The sequence below is a fragment of the Vigna angularis genome, chromosome 2 (genome assembly GCF_016808095.1).
Source record: "Vigna angularis cultivar LongXiaoDou No.4 chromosome 2, ASM1680809v1, whole genome shotgun sequence".
In the NCBI taxonomy this organism is placed as follows: domain Eukaryota; kingdom Viridiplantae; phylum Streptophyta; class Magnoliopsida; order Fabales; family Fabaceae; genus Vigna; species Vigna angularis.
The window spans coordinates 52,090,869-52,110,385 of NC_068971.1; the positions used below are offsets into that span (position 1 = coordinate 52,090,869).

General features: G+C 30.7%; 3 protein-coding genes and 1 non-coding gene across 4 annotated transcripts; 2 read left to right on the forward strand and 2 right to left on the reverse strand.

Moving 5' to 3' along the window:
- Positions 1 to 5,631: 5,631 nt before the first annotated feature.
- On the reverse strand, positions 5,632 to 7,445 carry LOC108328480 (mitotic spindle checkpoint protein MAD2). Its single transcript, XM_017562353.2, has 7 exons — positions 7,190 to 7,445; positions 7,072 to 7,087; positions 6,836 to 6,966; positions 6,530 to 6,650; positions 6,185 to 6,288; positions 5,984 to 6,105; positions 5,632 to 5,899 (listed from the first exon to the last, which is right to left on the reverse strand). The coding sequence occupies exons 1-7, from the start codon at positions 7,260 to 7,262 to the stop codon at positions 5,843 to 5,845; spliced, it is 624 nt and encodes a 207-aa protein (XP_017417842.1). The 5' UTR covers positions 7,263 to 7,445; the 3' UTR covers positions 5,632 to 5,842.
- A 2,588-nt stretch (positions 7,446 to 10,033) lies between these two features.
- On the reverse strand, positions 10,034 to 10,907 carry LOC108328706 (uncharacterized). Its single transcript, XM_017562604.2, has 3 exons — positions 10,703 to 10,907; positions 10,499 to 10,587; positions 10,034 to 10,395 (listed from the first exon to the last, which is right to left on the reverse strand). The coding sequence occupies exons 1-3, from the start codon at positions 10,730 to 10,732 to the stop codon at positions 10,245 to 10,247; spliced, it is 270 nt and encodes an 89-aa protein (XP_017418093.1). The 5' UTR covers positions 10,733 to 10,907; the 3' UTR covers positions 10,034 to 10,244.
- A 731-nt stretch (positions 10,908 to 11,638) lies between these two features.
- On the forward strand, positions 11,639 to 11,712 carry TRNAV-AAC (transfer RNA valine (anticodon AAC)). Its single transcript has one exon. It is a non-coding gene; the product is annotated as a tRNA-Val (tRNA).
- A 2,553-nt stretch (positions 11,713 to 14,265) lies between these two features.
- LOC108329622 (glyceraldehyde-3-phosphate dehydrogenase GAPC1, cytosolic) lies at positions 14,266 to 16,948 on the forward strand. Its single transcript, XM_017563929.2, has 12 exons — positions 14,266 to 14,414; positions 14,523 to 14,555; positions 14,684 to 14,784; positions 14,897 to 15,012; positions 15,139 to 15,238; positions 15,374 to 15,520; positions 15,624 to 15,684; positions 15,780 to 15,877; positions 15,991 to 16,133; positions 16,233 to 16,316; positions 16,457 to 16,546; positions 16,653 to 16,948. The coding sequence occupies exons 1-12, from the start codon at positions 14,411 to 14,413 to the stop codon at positions 16,696 to 16,698; spliced, it is 1,023 nt and encodes a 340-aa protein (XP_017419418.1). The 5' UTR covers positions 14,266 to 14,410; the 3' UTR covers positions 16,699 to 16,948.
- The last annotated feature ends 2,569 nt before the right edge of the window (positions 16,949 to 19,517 follow it).

Below are 19,517 nucleotides of genomic sequence, written 5' to 3' on the forward strand. Positions count from 1 at the left end.
TGAGTTTGAATGTAAATGAATTCTGAATACGAAATTTCCCTATGATAATGTACGTTCGTCATTGAACGGTCCTTGACCGATTCGGTGTTTCTAGTAAACTTGTTTGACATTGAATTCTTTCATTTGGAAAGAATTCTAGTTGAGGACGAGCGCCTTCTTGTGATAGTACTATGTTTGAGCGTTCGGCCAAGCGTAGTTACATCTGAGTGTTCTGTGATAAACTGAAAATTTTGTAAATATGTATTTGTATATTTAGTTATTCTTAAACACTATCTCAATCGTATCTTATTATATTTATTATTATTAATGTTTCTATTATAAGTTTAAATAGTGTTCGGTCTCACACCAAGCACTCGTAATGAGTGATGCTCGGTCTTATACCAAGCGCTTGTACTCGTTTATAATTGATCAATCTTGATGAAATAGCGTTCGTCCAACTTCAGTAGAATTTCCTTTTATTGTGTTCGGTCATTGACTGACATTGGGTTTCTGTATATGAATTATTGTAAGTATGGTTCTTTAACGTCTTGACGTGTCTACATTCATTGGTTCCTGTAACACCCCAAAATATAAAACATCTCACACACCAATTATTTCATTAATAATATAAACATCGTACATTGTTACAATAATCCATTTATGAGTAAAATGGTTCACACTGAAAATACATTATATTTTTTTTTTCACATAAATAAAAACACTCTTAATAATTTTTTTTTTCTTCTTAAAATTCTCTTCATTTTTCTGCTGCTTCCTCCTTCACTTGAATTGGTTCAGATGTCGTTCCCTCATCTGCTCCCGTATAACAAAAACATTATACGATCATCACAAAAATAAGATTTTACCGGCACAAACAAACAAGTAAGGGTGAGCTACCATGCACAATTCAAAGAAAAGCATGACACTATTAATATACATAATACATTCACCATAAATTCTTGTAAGATGCAATTATCATACTAGACTCTATTATCCGGATATAATGTTGATGGAAGTCTCGGGTGGTCATGCACTTGTGGTGATTTCAACAACAAAATTTTTGGCCAAATAGAATATATCATATCCCCCACAAGGTTAATCCATTAATGTCTATAAACATAGACTAGGACCTCCTACTACTCTCACCACATAACACATCCTTCTCTAATTGAGACTGGAAAATTATTAGAGTTTTAGGATCACCACCAACAACAGGACCCTCAACATCAACATATACACTAATACCATGCCAATTTAGAGTCTCTCCCCGAGACTCATACTATATTTCAAATGCATAATTTCATATCAATCATCACAATAAACATTCATAATAGAATTCGTACAAGATAATTATAAACAATTAACAATAATAAAATATTACTGTAAATGGTCATATAAGAATACAATAATTGACAATCATAAAAATAATCTTAATATAAAAATTTATGGGGAAACAAGAAGTTGAATCTGGCAGAGCCGGTTAGACAACTTCTAATCCATCCAAAAATACAATATAATTAAATAACAAGAACAATACATGTCTGGGGAAATAAGAAGTTGAATCTGGCAGAGCCGGTTAGACAACTTCTAATCCTTCCAAAAATGCAATAAAATAAATAAGTAAAGCAATAAATAGTTTGGGGAAACAAGAAGTTGAATCTGGCAGAGCCGGTTAGACAACTTCTAATCCTTCCAAAAATGTAATAAAAATAAGTAAGGAAAGAAATAAAAAGTTTGGGGAAACAAGAAATTGAATCTGGCAGAGCCGGTTAGACAATTTCTAATCCTTCCAAAATACAATAAAAATAAATAAGGAAAACAATAAAATGTTTGGGGAAACAAGAAATTGAATCTGGCAGAGCCGGTTAGACAATTTCTAATCCTTCCAAAATACAAAAATAAACAACTAATAACATACAAATGGCATAACATAATCAACATCACATTTTACAACTATCACACTTGGATATCAACACAAAAGCATACTCTCATTTAAATTCAAGATCATACAGAAACAAAATACTCCATATTCAAGATTTAAGATCAGACAAAAGCAAAATATAGCATATTCAAGACTCAAGATAATACAAAAGGAAATACTCAAAGTTAACTCCCCTTACCTCTATTCCAGACTTAGTTTCCTCTTCTCAAACCGTTCTCCGGAAATTTCCAGAATTTCCTCTCTTCAACTAGAATTTCCTCCAACTCTCTTCTCTCACAATTTCACTAGAATTTTGGTGTAAATCTTCAGCCTCCCCCCTTGGCTATTTATAGCCAAAAAAATTTACTATTCATTTTTACTATTCATTTTTACTATTCACTTTTACTATTCATTTTTACTATTCAAAAATTATTTTTTATTCACCATTCTTATCTCTGAATCATTAATTCTACGTGGAGTGTTTTCTTCCACAATTTATTTTAATATTTTTTTTAACTATTCACTATTCACTATTCACTATTTACTATTTACTATTCACTTTTCTTAAAAAAAAAAATCCTAAATAAGTTATCAAAAATTTGAAGCTCTCCCTCTAGAATTACTATAATTTTATATCCAAAAATCTACATTTTTCTATCCATTAAAATTATTATTACTAATAAAATGCTAAAATTTACTATTATAAATATTTTTTTTCATGGGTCTTACAAATTAAGTTACCAAAATTTCTTATTAATCTTTCCACATTTTATAAACTTATATATTTTACATTCACAAAGAAATTTATTACTACTAGTAATAAAATTATTATTATTAAAGTAAATATTTTTCATGGGTCTTACAGTTCCGGCCTAGAGCCTCCGTACTTGATATGTTCTTTGAGTGTTGGTTGGAGCTCACGAGAGTCAATTCATTTAACTGATTCATGTTGTAAGTAACGTTCGTCATATATTATATTATTGTACTCGGTTTATTCCTAAATCTGACAGTAACCCTCTCGGTCTTATTCTATTATGGAACGGGAGACTTCTCTATCTCGTTCCTAGTGTTCATCCTCGTTCTGAGTGAGGACTGAACTTTCGGTATTTGATGTTCTTAGAATTGGTGACAAAGATGAAATTAAAATGATGGATAATAAAAGATGAAGAGTATATGAGATGGATGAAATTTTGCGGATTTTGAACGAGCGTTCCGGGGAGGAACGACTCATGAATGAATATTGAAATTTGTAAAGTATGAATGTGGTAATGCTTAGCTGGCGGTTCATCCTGATGTTCCGTGAGTACTCGTCCTCACGTAGAGGAGGGTAGGTCATGTGTGGGAACGGCAGGAGGTCCTAGTCCCTAGGGGTACTTTGGACAGATAGGACTAACCTCGGGTGGCAGCTGATGAGAGTATTCCAGTTACTACATCACCCGGGTGTACGAACGTCGTAGCTACACAGATTTCATACAGTCCGGACAATCAGTCTAGTAGTAGGCCTTGATTGAAACATATGTTGAAATGTATCTTATGTGTTTGAATGTGAGAAATGTATGTTTATACTTGAATTAAATTACATAAGCTTACCCTGTAATTTTCCTGTGTTGTTTGGTTTTGTACGTCCGTCCTTGTCGTTGCAATGATCATCCATGTGGATGTGAGCAGAAGGAGACGAGCTGCTGGAAGAGGCGCTGGAAGAAGAAAATTTGGTAGAAGTAGAAGTAAAGACCGAACAGTAGGACGTTCGGTCAGTAGTTTAGCATAGCAAGGTGGTCGTTCGATCACCTCCCCTTTTGATTTTATTTGACCGTTCGGTATAAGTTTTGTAAACCGTTCGGTCAGGTTTGATTGTTCTGTATAGTTTTAGTATAACTCTTTGTAAGGTCGTTCGGCCATAACCATACGTTCTTTTAACATTAAGACTGATCTGAATTATCATTAAATGTAATTATTCTATTATATAGTTTATACTGTATTTTTGGGATGTTACACTTAGTCTTACGTATCTTCATATAGATAGAATTTAGTTAATGTATGTAGACAAATTTTAAATTTTCAAAACATTGGATTTGATATTCTTTTGTTAGTTAAGCTTTAATTTATTTATATTCGATATTGACAAAACCACAGAGGACTTGACAGACATAGAATTTTAAATAATGTATTTTAATCAGTATTTTCATAACCATAAACTCTGCAATTAATAAATTTATAAATTATTATATTATATATTTCTATATATTGAATATTTTAAGTTATTATAATAATTTTTCTTTAAAATATATAATATGTGATAAGCAATCCATCAGATATTAAATATTTATATAATTTTGAATAAAAGTTAATTACTAAGTAAATAGTTAACTCGTCATAATAGTTGATTGTTAGAAATATACAAATTAGTTTATTTATTATCATATAAAAACATAGTATATTTAGAAGCATTATAATAGAAATATTTATAATCATATAAAAACATAGTATGATTGTTAGAAACATATTTGATTTTAGTGTTACACCAGTTTTTTTTAACTGACAAGTGAAAAAATTTCCTTTTAAAAAATTAAGAATAAATAAACAAATTGAAAATATAAATTCTATATTAAAAAATGTGTTAAACACAATCAATATTAACAAATAGAATTGAGATTCCTTCGCGGAGATCTTGATCCAGTATAGTGTATTGGGATAATGTGCTGTAATGCATTTTGGGTTATTATACTCCTACTCGTCAAATCTGTTTTCCTTTTCTCCTTTAGATTTGAAGATGTATACCGAAAAGTGGATTTGACTTTAAGAGAAAAATAAAGTGAATATAAAATGGTTTGAATTAAAGAAAATATTGTATAATTAGAATAAATTTGAGATAAAAGTTGATGGAAATTTGTGTATTACGTGTGTATGATAAATTACAAAAAATATTTCAATTGACAAAAACGAAAGAATACATTTTACTCTAAGTCATAAAAATAATTTAAAATAAAATATTATTAGTGTAAATTATAATTATTATTATAATTATTATTATAATAATATTTATTATAATTATTACCCATACCCCAATACCCCTTCTTCGTTGCCATAGACAGAGACATGTGTCATTATGATTGGCTTCTACTTCGTTAATTTGGTCACTGCGCTACTTTTTGTATGGAAAAGAAGGGCGCATTGGTAATTTAGTTTCAATTAATTTCTTTTTCTTTTTAAACTTCTTCTAAACACTACTGCTGTTAGAGGTTATTTTGCAAACCCAATGATTTCGTTCACTGGTAACTAAATAATTACTATTACTACATTGTGAAGGAAGTCTTCCATTGATTTTTTGGTGTATTCATAATTTAATTTGCTTACAGACGCGTGTGGTGACAGGGTTCATAATTTCATTGATTTTTGGGTGTATATTCAGATAAAAATAATGGAATAACAGTAACTTTAGTAATTGAATTTTTTTCAAAATTTGCATTTTGCCTGCAAATTTTAAATCATTAGTTTTATCTATTATTTTTTCGAATTTGCAAACTTCGGTCTGACACAGGAAGATTAGAGTTAGCTTTGGGAATAAAATACAGAAATTAAAACTAAGATCTTCATTAACCCTAAAGTATCTATCTGTTTGAATCCTTAATCGAATTTAAAAATAAATTTATCTCAATATTTTTTCTGCATATTTCTGTTTGGCTTTTAACGATTCACTAGATAAAATCAAGCAATAGTTTGAACAACAAAAATATTATCTTATAAAACTGAAATGATTGATGAATCCAGCCTTCTGACGAAGAGGAAGAATTCTTGAGATGGCAATTCTTACAGCCACAACAAGTCAAACACACAGAAGGAAGGATTAAAACTACGTACTAGTTGACACATAGCAGTACACACATATAACATTGTGAATAGAAAATTCACTGCAAGACCTGAGAACGAACAATAGGGACTCCTCTACTGTTCATCCCATTCGTCATTCTTGTATGATACGAGTGTGTCAACCTTGTGAATCTGCACAGCCAAAACGAAAATATTAGTAATAACCAAATTAAATGTGAGTCAAATAAATTAACCAAACTTTGGATCCAAATTCACCTTAGTGTCGAAGGAATGCAATTTCACCATTTGTGGATTTGCAATAAGTTTTGGATCACTTTCAATCCAAGTGAAAGGAACTGCCACATCTTTGTCAGTGTACGCCAACACATCAAAAACACCTGAAAGAAGATAGTCTTTCTCAGCTAGGAGATAGAAGAAACTTTGAATGAATAATAAGATGAAAAGCATGTGTCTTACAAGGTTCGTCCAGGCAAGGTAAATAGGTGATACTTGAAGCAATCTGCCTCATAATCGCTTGTATCTCTCTCATTATTTCTTTGTCACTCTTCTCTCGAGAGACACTGAAAGTTTAAACACAAGGAAAAGCATAAACCAAGGGTGGAAATTCTTTTGAGGGAGACAATTTAGCATGAAACTTAGGCCCAGTTTATTTTAAATGAGTTAAACTTTAGCATGAGAGAGGCAATGTAAAGGTCAAATGAGTTAATTTTAACTTATAAGAGAAACCCAGTTTGCTCAGGAGTGCTTTGAGCAATATGAAGTTTATTTACTGAACAAGACTTTAGTTATGAGATTACCCACCCCTTTTCAACAACTTCACCGTCGGTCTCAATGCTGAAGTTCCACCTTTCAAGCACTTCACTGGTGGCCTTGCTCATTATAACAAGGACCACCCTCTGCAACTTGCCAGCCTCAAGCCATTCTTTTCAACATTCAAAAGCAATGGTCAACAAGAATACCACAACTGAACTGCTACTAAAGCAATAAGAAAATAAGTAAATCCTAGCACTGACTCAAGAATCCAAGCTACACCTAAATACTATGATCAATTAAATCCAAAAACAACAATCCCCAGTTAACCAATGACAGGAACAAATCAGTAGTTACCAGAGAGCTGAGCAGTTAGATTGGTTATAAAGGATTTGACACCCTCGTCTTCAGTGAGCAACATGGGGAGCCCGTATTTCTTCACCTTCACAAAACTTTCTTCCGGATAAACTCCGCGATTGTAAAGAATGCTGACCAAATTCCCATGTTAAAAACATCGCAAAACTTCAAGCCACACGCATGGATTGAAATGTGAAAAACAAAGGTACAAAAATTACAGGACACGAGGATCAAACCTGTTGGCAGCATATCCTGATTTTGAAAAATAACCAACAAAAAATTCAGAGATTAGTTTATCGATTGCAAAATACACTAAATATGCTCAAAAAAGAAAAATCAGAGAGTAGGGAATACCGAAGAACTCGCTAACGATTGCTGCGGAACCACGAAGAGTGATTATGTCTTTGGCAACTGTTCTTGCAGCCATTCCCTTTGTTCGGTGTCTAATTTTCAACAAAGAAAAAAACGTTAAAGGCTTTTAGACTTTGGGATCACTTGATTCAAGGATAGGAGAAATGAGAACGATTTTATGTGGTGAGCGTAGTGACTGGTTTGGGAATGGGAAATGGATGGCAATAAATTAGGGATTGGAAGTGGAAAAGCCACAACTTGACGGGGAAGAAGAGCCATAACGGCTAGTTTTTTCTTTTTTTTTTTTTGGGAGTGGCTTGTTATTGGGCCTTCGTTGGTCCAATGTGCAACGTCAATATTGTTTAAAAATTTCCAATTTAACGGTCATGTGAAAGGAATCGCCTTTTCAGATTCCCGATCCCATTAATTTTAAGTGCAAGTCTACGTGTGAGTGTGTGTTATATATACGTGCCTTCTCTTGATACTAATATTTTATTTTACACATTTTATTTCAGGATCTTGTCAATTATACTGCCTTCTCAGTTAAAAATTAATAAATATAATATAAAAACACATTACAAAATCATAAAAATGAGTATTTCTATAAATTTACTTTTTTTTTTTGTAAATACTCTTAGGCTACTGACTAATATTTGTTTTTCTACAATGTTTTTATTTTCTATTGAGAAACTTGAATAATTTTTATTAAAATATGCATAAATATTAACAATTATAGTATATATCTCAATCACAAATAAATCTATCTACATAATAAGTTTTTTCTAATACTTACTGATTATTTATAGATGTGTACTATATGGACTTATAGGTCTATACTGACCGATCGGTCAACTGCATAACAAATCATCTCTCGAAACATAACAGCAGAATTAACCAAAAGGTCAACACAACAAGAAAGGTTTGCCCGGTCAAAGAAATTACCTTTCTGATTAAGCAAGATAAAAATATACTTAGACGACATTGGGTCATGATTGAGTCATAATTGGACATATATGCTCCCTCCATCACCACCCCTTGCTCCTTCCACCTCCCCAACCCTTTACAAAAAAATTTTAATTACAAAAGTAGTTTTTTTTTTTTACTTTTAACCCTATTTATTTACTTTATTCTGAAACCCTAAATCCCCCCACTATCCCTGGTCTCACTTTCTCTCTTTCCAGATTCCCACCCCCTCCAACTCTCACCGGACCTGTTTCTTCCCATCTCCCAATTCTTACTTCTCTTCTCCATATCCGTTTGGTTCTTCTTCATATTCCTGTCTCCATATCCATTTGGTTTCGTGGTGCGGCGATGCGAGGTGTTTGCGGTGGTCATTCGGCAGTGCAGCGGTTCTAAACAATAATGAATATTTTATGACTAACATCATAAAAAAATAATTTTATTGACATTGATAAAAAATTCTAAATGACATCAATGGAAACATATATCATTAATGTTGGTAAAAAAATGATTGCAAATTAAATCTGGAAATTAACCACAATGGATTGTTAACATGAGAGAAATATTCATTATTATTAGTAAGATGTGTTGTATGTATCTCAATTTCAAAACGATAACCGAATAAAAAAAATGAAAAATGTATACATGAATTAATTAAAAAAATTTCAAAAGTTCAAAATTCTCACTATTTAATTATAATTTAAAATTTTCTAAATTTAAATGATCAAATTCCTCTCTTAAAGTTTTAAAATTTCAATATTTTTATTTTTTATTTAAATGATTATATAAAATGTTTCAATCTTTTTATAAAATTAACTATCCTCCACAATATTTTTTTCTCACACATTGCGACATATATTTCTTCCTCATGTATCAACATTTTTTTATGTGAGATTGCATAACTCTTCGTACGTTGGTGTGGATAAGATAAACAATCAGAAAGTTCAAAAGATACAACAATGGAAAGAAACATAAAAAAACAGAGAGAGAAGAAAATGAAACATAGAAACATGGGTCCACCATTAAAATGGTTATGTTGTTTGGGTGATGAGATCGAAGAGAGAAAGAAACGTATAACTGTCAATAACAAATGCTTGTTGGTTAAGCATAAACGAGACCATCACATTCATGTAGGGGATTGGAGTGGGTAGAAGTTAAAAAATATTAATCCTAAAAATAAAATTGTACTGAAGGGTAAAACAGGAATAAGAAGGTGGAGGGAGGGATAAAACAGTAATGGGGAGGTGGAGGGAGCAAGAGGTGGTGGTGGAGGGAGCAACACCTGACATATATTAATCAAAGGCCCATGCATAAACCTATAAATACAGAGGTGGTGACATTTATTGAACATTTAAAACTTAATTATTATAACCGGTAATCTAAAATTGATTTGAGTGTCGGGCGGAGTATCTTTAGCATATACCCACCGCTTGGATTCAGACAAAACCAGGAAAAAGATAGAAGATTAAAGAGAATTAAAAAGACTAAGTGAAAACAAGTGAGATCAAATTGTGAAAGTGTGTCTCTCGACCCTCTATACTAAAACAATAAATTATATTATATATATATATATATATATATATATATATATATATATATATATAAAAGAAAAGAAACTCTAAATTTTATGCACCGTATATATAATATGATTGATAGTTTAAAATTGTTCTAAATTTAATTTTTAAAGTGATTAATAAAAATTTAATTGAGTGGACAATAGCTTTGACATTGAACATTTAATTGTGTACTAAACAAGTAAGCCAACTAACAATGAAACACACAAAACGCCTAACCTCTACTTTTATAGGTCAATGTTTACCCGGCAAGTTCTTGTGTTTATGATAGACTGAAACATTATAAAAACACCATGAAAACTGACGAAGATAATTTGATAATGTGTAAAGTATAGAATTTTATTATAATTAGGTTAAATTGAATGTCATCCATCAACAAATTACAGGATCATAGTACATTTTGAAGAAAAATGAAATATCTGGTTGTGTTGTCTCCTACTTCTCGATTCCAAATAACCAAAAAGCCAAAATTTGATATCACTGATACGAATATCGGAAATGGAACAGAAAATTTGGCATCTGATTTAGTTTGATGGTTCAGAGAAGAAGTTGTTGACGGATGGCATGATCTGAGGGGTCCTCCCACGAACATACTTCCTCAGACCATGTTGTGAATATTTCTCTCCCTCCTCAAAGTTCTCAAGAATTCCTGCAGCTCTGTTGCTCTTGGTCACCCTGAAATCATCAAACCATAACCATATTCAACAACACACACCAGAACAGATACGTTACAAGAACATGACAACATTTAATGAAACATTGAAAAATGAAACCATACCTGACTTCAGGATTGGTGGTTATGTTCCTCACAAGTTGCATACCGCAGATCCCGACAGCTGCACCAACTGCAGCGAAGAGTGGGTATACCTATTCACACGTAACAAGAACCAAATCAAAACAAAGAAAATATGTTCAAAAAGTGCACCAGTTTAACCAACTTTATAAGATGCAATTCATGAATATACAAGAAACATAAAAGTACCTCAGGTCTCAACCATCTGTTGGCGGCCATGTTGAGAAGAGAAGCTGCAGAAAAGAGAAACTTGAACGAAGGAGAAACAGAAAACAAGAAACAGGCTCCGCTTCCAAGGAAACTTAACAAGAAGGATGCGGAGCAAAACTGAATGAGGAATGATGAATGTGGCAACTGGTTTATATGTGTGAATGTGATGCGAAAATCATGCTCGTTTTATGGTTGATGCAAAAACCCTACAAATTTGGCTACCAAATTCAAAGAATTGGTCAACAATTGCTTCTTTTTCTTGAATTGTAAGTGAATGAATGGTTGTGTTTCTACTTTCTTGGTTCAATTTGGACCCTTCATTTTTGGAATATTATTTTTTTTTCTATTTTTCAAATCTTGTTTCATTTTAGCATTGGCCAAAGTGGAACTTTCTTTGAAGAATACTTTTTCTTTTCTTTTTTAAAGGCAAAGAAACTAGAGCATTCTAAATATGCATGCAAGGTGGAAGAATCGTACTTGAACACCTTGTCTCTGTGTATGACCGTGAACAAGCTGTGAAAGATATCAGGCCATGTATTTTTAAATATTTGCATAACTGCCGCGTGATCAAAATGTTTTTATAAAATTTATTTTATTAGAGAATTAAATTTGGTTTTGTTCATTCTTCCATCTTGAAAATGGAGGTATTTGGACTTCTTATTTTGAAAAATATCAAATTTACGTATGTTCTAGACAAACTATTTGATTAAAATTACAATTTAAAAAAAAATGAGATAAGATATTTTTATTTTAAAATAAGGGGAGCAAAACCATATACTAAACAAAAAATTAAATTCAAGTATTTATTACAAATAAAATATTTTTATAGTCTTGCAGAAAGTATTTTACAATCATAAAGATGTATTTTATATTATCTCAACCAAGGACAAATTAAATAACCAGTTGAACAAATACGGTGTCGTGGTGTAGTTGGTTATCACGTCAGTCTAACACACTGAAGGTCTCCGGTTCGAGTCCGGGCGACGCCAGTCTGTTATAATCAATTTTTTTAAATGTAAATGAATTATTTAAACAAAAAGTTACAAAACATATTTCTTTTAACTATAACATTTTGGAACCATCTATGACGACTTTCATGTTTCATCAGTTTTGTTATAATTTCAAAACCAAATTATCCTTTGATTTCGACTTTCTGGAAGTTTCTGGATGTTTTGAATACGAACCCTTTGTAGGTATGAATACAGAAATAACCCATCGCATAATTCACATAGTAGTCACAATACAGTTGTCAAATATTGAGAAATGTAAAATGGGAAATTTTTATGAAGGAAGATCCTTGTTTGACTTTGCTTCCTACTATGTGATAGACCTAAAAAATTGTATTCGTTGACCAAAATTCCTTAATTTATGTTTTATGTTCCCTGCACAATGTTTCAAATTAAAGTTAGTGTCAGTGTTTGAGCTGTGAGTTCATGTTCCATGCCCTCTTAATATGTGACAATAAAATAATTAGTAAGACATTCATAATATTGCAACATATGATCATTGATTCACATGAAGACTGATGCCAAGCATCACGCTCAAGCTTTACCATTTCAATAATACATAACACCATGACATCAAATAGGTGAATATAATAGAATTAATGGAAACTAGTCAACCAAACAAGTGAATGATAATTAAAAGAAAAAACAAATGATAATTAAGCTCTTTGATTAGTTAGTTATTTTAAATTTGACTAGATAGTTGTTAGTTTTATATATAAGACATGTCTATGATGATTTAGGGTTTAGAATTTTAAATATGGAAATATTTTTTATCCAATTATGTCATCAACAACTTTAAATTGGATTTTGCTCACTTAACATTAAAAATAATGAAACTTATGAAATTGAGGTGCTTAAGTTAGGTGTTGAGTTAAATTGTTTATGATGAATTTAGATAGAATGATTTATTAAAACCTTTTAGTTAGGCGATTGACCTAAAACAAAATTAAATATTAATTCAGTCATTACTTTTGTAATGCTAATAAATACTTTTTTAAGTAACTATGCTTTAATTATAGTATTTTTAAAACTGTTCTATTTCTAGAAGATCTGTGTATATAAATAATATATTAGACATGAAAGGAAGAGCTATTTATTTATTTTTTATCTGCGGTATTATTTTTAATTTACACAATATCCATTGAAAGAATAAGTTAAGACATGTAAGCATAAGAATGTGTGATGTAAAATACTTATAAACAAGAATAAATGATAATTTTTGTCATAAAATCTAAAAAAACATTTTAGTAAAATATATAATTAATTACAGTGATATAAAAGCAATCTGATGGTAATATATTTCAATTTAAGTTATCTTTATTCATAATGTTAATTACGGTTTGAATTGCAAAACATTGTTCTATAATTTTTAAATCCTCCTTACAATATATAAAATCTAATGATACAGTTTCAAACTGTTAAAAATTAAACGTAGTCAAAATGGTAACGTCAATCTCTTGAATTCTTGTCAAATAGGATGTTGTTTTTTCTTTATGCGTGCCATTGATAAAGTCGTAGAACAATCTAGAAACTGCACCGTCTATTTTAAAACTCTTTCCTATTTTCTCCATTACCTCATATTAATTATGGAATATTTCTCTTAAATTTACGGGTAATTATAAATATTAAATATTTAAATACCACTTTCACTGAGGAATGTATTTGACAGCAAATATAATTAACTGTAGTTTTAAATGAATATGATTCATAATGTTAGTGAAGGTTTGAATTGTAAAACGTAGCTGTTAAAAAGAAAAACTTTATTTAACTGTGTTTAGAATCAACAAAAAAATCCATTAGAAACTTGACAAGTCTCGGCATAAAAACAGCTCAAACCCCGAATATTCTTTAATTCCAGTTTATAATTCCGGCAACAGCTACCAAACATCATTAAAAAAACAAAATAAAGTGTTAAACAACAGACACTGTTATTATAAACATTAAATATTTAATAAAACATTAAACAATTTTTTAATTTCAATATAGATTAAATAGACTTAGTTACATACTTTACCATATTTTGTGTTTTACATAATTTATGGAATTAATAATCTTTATCATAAGAATTTTAAAATTATTTCACCTTTTACATTTACGATGATTGATTATCAAATAATTAATGAAATCAAACTTTCAATTTCGTAAACTTTACCAATATCTTAAATTTTACTATTAAATTTTAAAATTTCAAAATCTACCACATAAAGTTGACATATTTGTAATCTAATGTGAATTTCTCCTTTTTTGAAGACATCAAATTAGTTATTTAGTATATATATGTTAAATTTAAAATAAAAAAATTTGACACACGAAAAATACTTGTATTATCTTAGTTTAATTTCTGATTAAAGCAAGATTATTAGGAAGGTCCAAAACCAACATGATGCAGCCAAGTGTCTTATCAGACATTTCTAGATGGTAGTGGCAACCGAGGTTGAACCAGGGGCAACCCTTGGTTTTCATTTTCCAATGCAACTAAATCAGCGGCTCCAAGCTACCTCTTTTTTCTTTTTCCCCAAGCAGAACGGTCACGGTCCTCACGTGATTATCACGTGACACACTGCTTCTTCAGACATAACCCTCCTTTAAATATCTCTTATTAACCTTCTTTTTCTTCACCAAACCACTCTCTAATCACTTTCTATCTCCTTTCAAATCTCATTCCAACTCAAACACTCTCATGGGTAACCACTGCTCTATTCTTCTTTCTTCTTTCTCAGCTTCATATATCTTTGTACACTCTTAAGAATCTGTTGTTTTTGATGTTTTTTTTTCTTCCTTGTATTGAACAGCATCAGACAAGAAAATTAGGATCGGTATCAACGGTAATTGGTTTTGTTTCGTGTGACTTTTGCTCTTTTTTGTTTTTGTTTGGATGTTTTATATGTATCTATATCTATATCTATATCTATATATATGTATAAACTAAAGCATGTGAATTTTTTGCATGTAGGATTTGGAAGGATTGGCCGTTTGGTGGCCAGGGTTGCCCTTCAAAGGAACGATGTTGAACTCGTTGCAATCAACGATCCTTTTATCACCACTGATTACATGGTAAATCTATATTGTTTATTCTGTTGTCTTTTTCGAGAGAGAATATTACAATATTGTACATGAGATTAGTAGCTTTTGCTTGCTAACAATCTGTGTTGCTGTTTAATTACAGACATATATGTTCAAGTATGACACTGTTCATGGCCAATGGAAGCATTTTGATGTCAAGGTGGAGGACTCTAAGACCCTTCTCTTTGGTGAGAAGCCCGTGACAGTTTTTGGTATCAGGTAACTCTGAGCTTTTAATTTTTGTGTTTGATTAAATCATTGATTTGTTACTGTAATTACTAGGACTCAAGGTTTATTTATTTATTTTTTATAATTTTTATCTGATTATTTGATGTTGTTCCTCAGGAACCCCGAGGACATTCCATGGGGTGAGGCTGGTGCTGACTATGTTGTCGAGTCAACTGGGGTATTCACTGACAAGGACAAGGCTGCTGCTCACTTGAAGGTTCAGTCTGATTTCTGATCCACAGAATTTTTCTGTTGTTATTTGATTTTTAGATCTTTTTCACCTTAAAAAGATATCCGGAAAGATTATTTGGTAGTTTGAAATGAGTGTGATTTGGGGTTTGGTTGCTCTCAGGGTGGTGCCAAAAAGGTTGTGATTTCTGCCCCAAGCAAAGATGCACCCATGTTTGTTGTCGGAGTTAACGAGAAAGAATACAAACCAGAGCTTGACATTGTTTCCAACGCTAGCTGCACCACCAATTGCCTTGCTCCCCTCGCCAAGGTTTTTTGTTTGATACCTTTTTAATGATATATTTCCTGCTGCTTCTCTCTGTATTTTAAAGTTGCATGCGTGTTTGTTAATTCATAGTTTTGATCTTGCATAGGTCATCAATGACCGATTCGGAATTGTTGAGGGTCTCATGACCACTGTTCACGCCATCACAGGTCCGACAATAGCCTTTGTTTGAATAAATCCATGTTCTTGTTCAATGTAAGATGGCGATGATGTTCATTATTATCTTCTTTTTGTGATGAATCAGCGACTCAGAAGACTGTTGATGGTCCATCAAGCAAGGATTGGAGGGGTGGAAGAGCTGCTTCCTTCAATATTATTCCCAGCAGCACTGGAGCTGCCAAGGTATCAATTTTCGTTATACCTAGAATTATTCATATCACTCCTTTTGTTGGATGATGTTAATTTTATTGTTCCTAAGCTTTTTCATTGTTGAACGATGATTTTGGGATGAACAGGCTGTAGGAAAAGTTCTTCCAGCACTGAATGGCAAACTCACCGGAATGTCCTTCCGAGTCCCTACTGTTGATGTTTCAGTTGTTGACCTCACTGTCAGGATACAGAAGGCAGCAACCTATGAGCAAATCAAGGCTGCTATCAAGTAAGTTTTAAGGTTTTGAAGAACTTGTCATTTGATTTGAATCGTGTTTTTTTTTTTTTTGGTTCTTACTGACATCAACTGTTTGTGTTGAAAATCCAGGGAGGAATCAGAGGGCAAATTGAAGGGTATTTTGGGTTACACTGAAGACGATGTTGTCTCTACTGATTTTGTTGGTGACAGCAGGTGAAGTTGTGTTCTGAAGCAATGCTTACTTCTCCGACAATCTTAGTTGGTGGAAGGAAGATAAATTACTATGATCGGTTTTTGTTGTCTGAATCTGATTACTTACTATATGCATTGTTGAATGTTAATTTCATTTACAGGTCTAGCATATTTGACGCCAAGGCCGGAATTTCTTTGAATGAAAACTTTGTAAAGCTTGTTTCGTGGTATGACAACGAATGGGGTTACAGGTAATGGTTCTACACCACGACAATCCTCTGAACACAAGTTCGAGGAAACATGTTTTTTTTTTTTCTAAATCCTTTGTAACGAGGACAATGTTTTTTTTTTTTGCAGTACCCGTGTGATTGATTTGATTGTCCACATTGCATCCGTGGCATAAGAATTGAGGCTGAGCTTTGCTGCTACACCGATCTAAATTTTAATCGAGTTTTAGTGTGAATTCGGAATAAGAACACTTGTGTTGCTGTGAGTTATATCATTGTAATACAGTGATTACAATTTGTATTTACATTTTTGAAGTTAGTAAACGGCCTTAGGGTTTTTCTCCTATTGTAATCAATGGTTCACTCTTTTGTTTCGTCATCATAATCATCTATGATCTATGACACAAAGCAACATTTTGTTTTCCATATCTCTTCTGTTTTCGTTACATATTATCAAAACCATCTATTTTGTGGGAAACCAAGTGATAGTTAAATGCTGATTATATTACTGATTTATTAATTTTCATGTAATTTGGTCCTCTTTTTCGATCATTGGGAAGGGCCCAAGCCCAACATCATGAAACTAGAATGCTTGGTTTTGTATATTTATATATAAAAAATTGTTCAATAAGATGAATGTTCGTTTTTCACTTTATCAATAATGCTGATTATATTACTGATTTATTAATTTTAGGAGTGTCAAAATTTAGTTGGGTCAGATTGGAGAGGTTTGGTACGAGATGGAAAAGCCCATAAATAAAAACCCAGAAAAAAAATGAAACGCACACTAAAGTTATGGACACGAATGAAAATATAGAAATAATAGTCGAATGAACATTTTTGCTGTGATTGGAATTTTTTCTCCTAATTTCCTACTTAATCATTCTTGTGGGTGAAATTTAAAACGCATGCCTAACAAACATTTTTATTTATTGATTTAACTTTTTTTTTCTGTCGAGAATTCTTCTAAAATAATATCATTGTAGAGCAGGCTAAATCATGTTACAAAATGTGCTTTTGAAAGTTATTTAAAAATACATAAAAATAATGTTATTATTTTAATATAAATTCCACGTGAAATACTTTTTTAAATTAAGTAATTTATGTGAATGACTTATATAGAATATATTTTTTATATTTATAAATAAATTTATTAATCACATCCAAATGTTCTTATCAATCATTCGGTCAGTAGAAAAGTTTGTTTCTCACCTTCTGGCCCTTGCTTACCTGTTTTAGTTATCAGACATTTAATTTATGAATAATGATATTTAAAAATAATTTTTTTAACAATATTATAATATTATTTATGTGTCGTTTTGTGATTGGTCTATGTTAGTGTTTATGATTATTATTATTGATGGTAGAATAACTTTGAACAAATTACATAATGACACATAAATAATGTTAAAATATTGTCAAAAAAATGTTGTTAAATTATCATTATCTTTAATTTATATTAATTGTATTAAGTTTGTGCAAGATAACTTAATCGCCTTAATCACTATTAAAGAAAATATATCTTTTTATCTGCTTGAATGTAAATTGCAAAATTTTAAGACACAACCAAAAGAGTAACAAGTAATAAAATTCAATTAGTTTATTTACTAAAAGTAAGATTGTAAAACTAACATACACACACAAAAAAAGTAGTTTCTTTTTGTCAGATTAAAAAATTAGTATATTTAAGCTAATAGAGTCAGAAATGTATGAAGTAATGGTTAATTTGATTCAATCTTTTTCTATTAGGAAGCCAGATTTTTGTCTCATGTAGTTTGTTTTTAAGCGTTGTTGGTCTACTTATATTATCATATTTGTCGGTGGCACATGGATGTTGCTCGTCTCATTTGACTAAAGATAAGCTAGACAGATAGATATGTTTTTGAACTAGTTTCGACAATTTTTGCATTATAAAATTGATTGAAAATCATAAAGAAATTATTTTATTTAATATTTTATAAAATTTTATAGCTATCAGTTCACTAGTATGTTTGAAAAAAAAAATACTCAAAATATTAAGAACTGTATGTAACATTTATTTATTATTTTTTAACAACACATGTAAACCAAAACAAACCCATTAAATTTGATAAGCCTTTACATATAATCGATGTAGCAGTTAACATTATTTATCAAATTAAATCAAAATTATTTTATAATCAATAATTATAAATATCAATATAAACTAATCACAAAATAACACATAAATAAGGTTAAAATATTATAAAAAAATATTGTAAAAATATCGTTATTATATATATATATCGAACAGTAATCTCATGACGCAGATTTATCAGAAGAAATGCATAAACAGAGAGCAGAGAGATGGGTGAGTGGTGAAGCCCCACATATTCCTCGATTCCTTCGCCAGAGTCACCTTCCACGTGAAAAGAGATGAATGAAGGTGTACCAAATAGGATTATTCATAACTATTTAATGTGGCATAAATTTATTTCTTTTTTCATTTTATTTTCTGATTTAGATATAATATTAGTAAATATTATTATTTTTTAATTTGAAACTTTTATCATGGTTTTATTTTTTTAAAAAGTCTAAAAAATGAAAAAAAAATATATATTCAAGCTGTCTTTAATTTCATGAGATTAATGGACATTCAAAATATATATTCCAACTTATACTGTGTAAAAAATTGAATAACTCATTCAAATATAATGTATATTCACATTATACTGTGTAAAAAATTGAATAACTCATAAAAATTATTAAATTTAACATAAATTACTAAAATTGAAATCTGAAAATAAAAATCAACATTAAACTAAACAGTATCTAAGCCTTTAATTAAAAATGTTTAAGTTAAATTTTATAAATGTTTAAAAACATGGCACCAAAATAAATTAGAACAAATAAAATATGAATATTTAGCCTGTATATTATGAAAATACACCAAAAGTAATCTACAAAATTCAAACCATCCCAGTAAAATTGGAGATTTGGTATCAGTTTTGATTCAATACAACTATTTTGATATAAT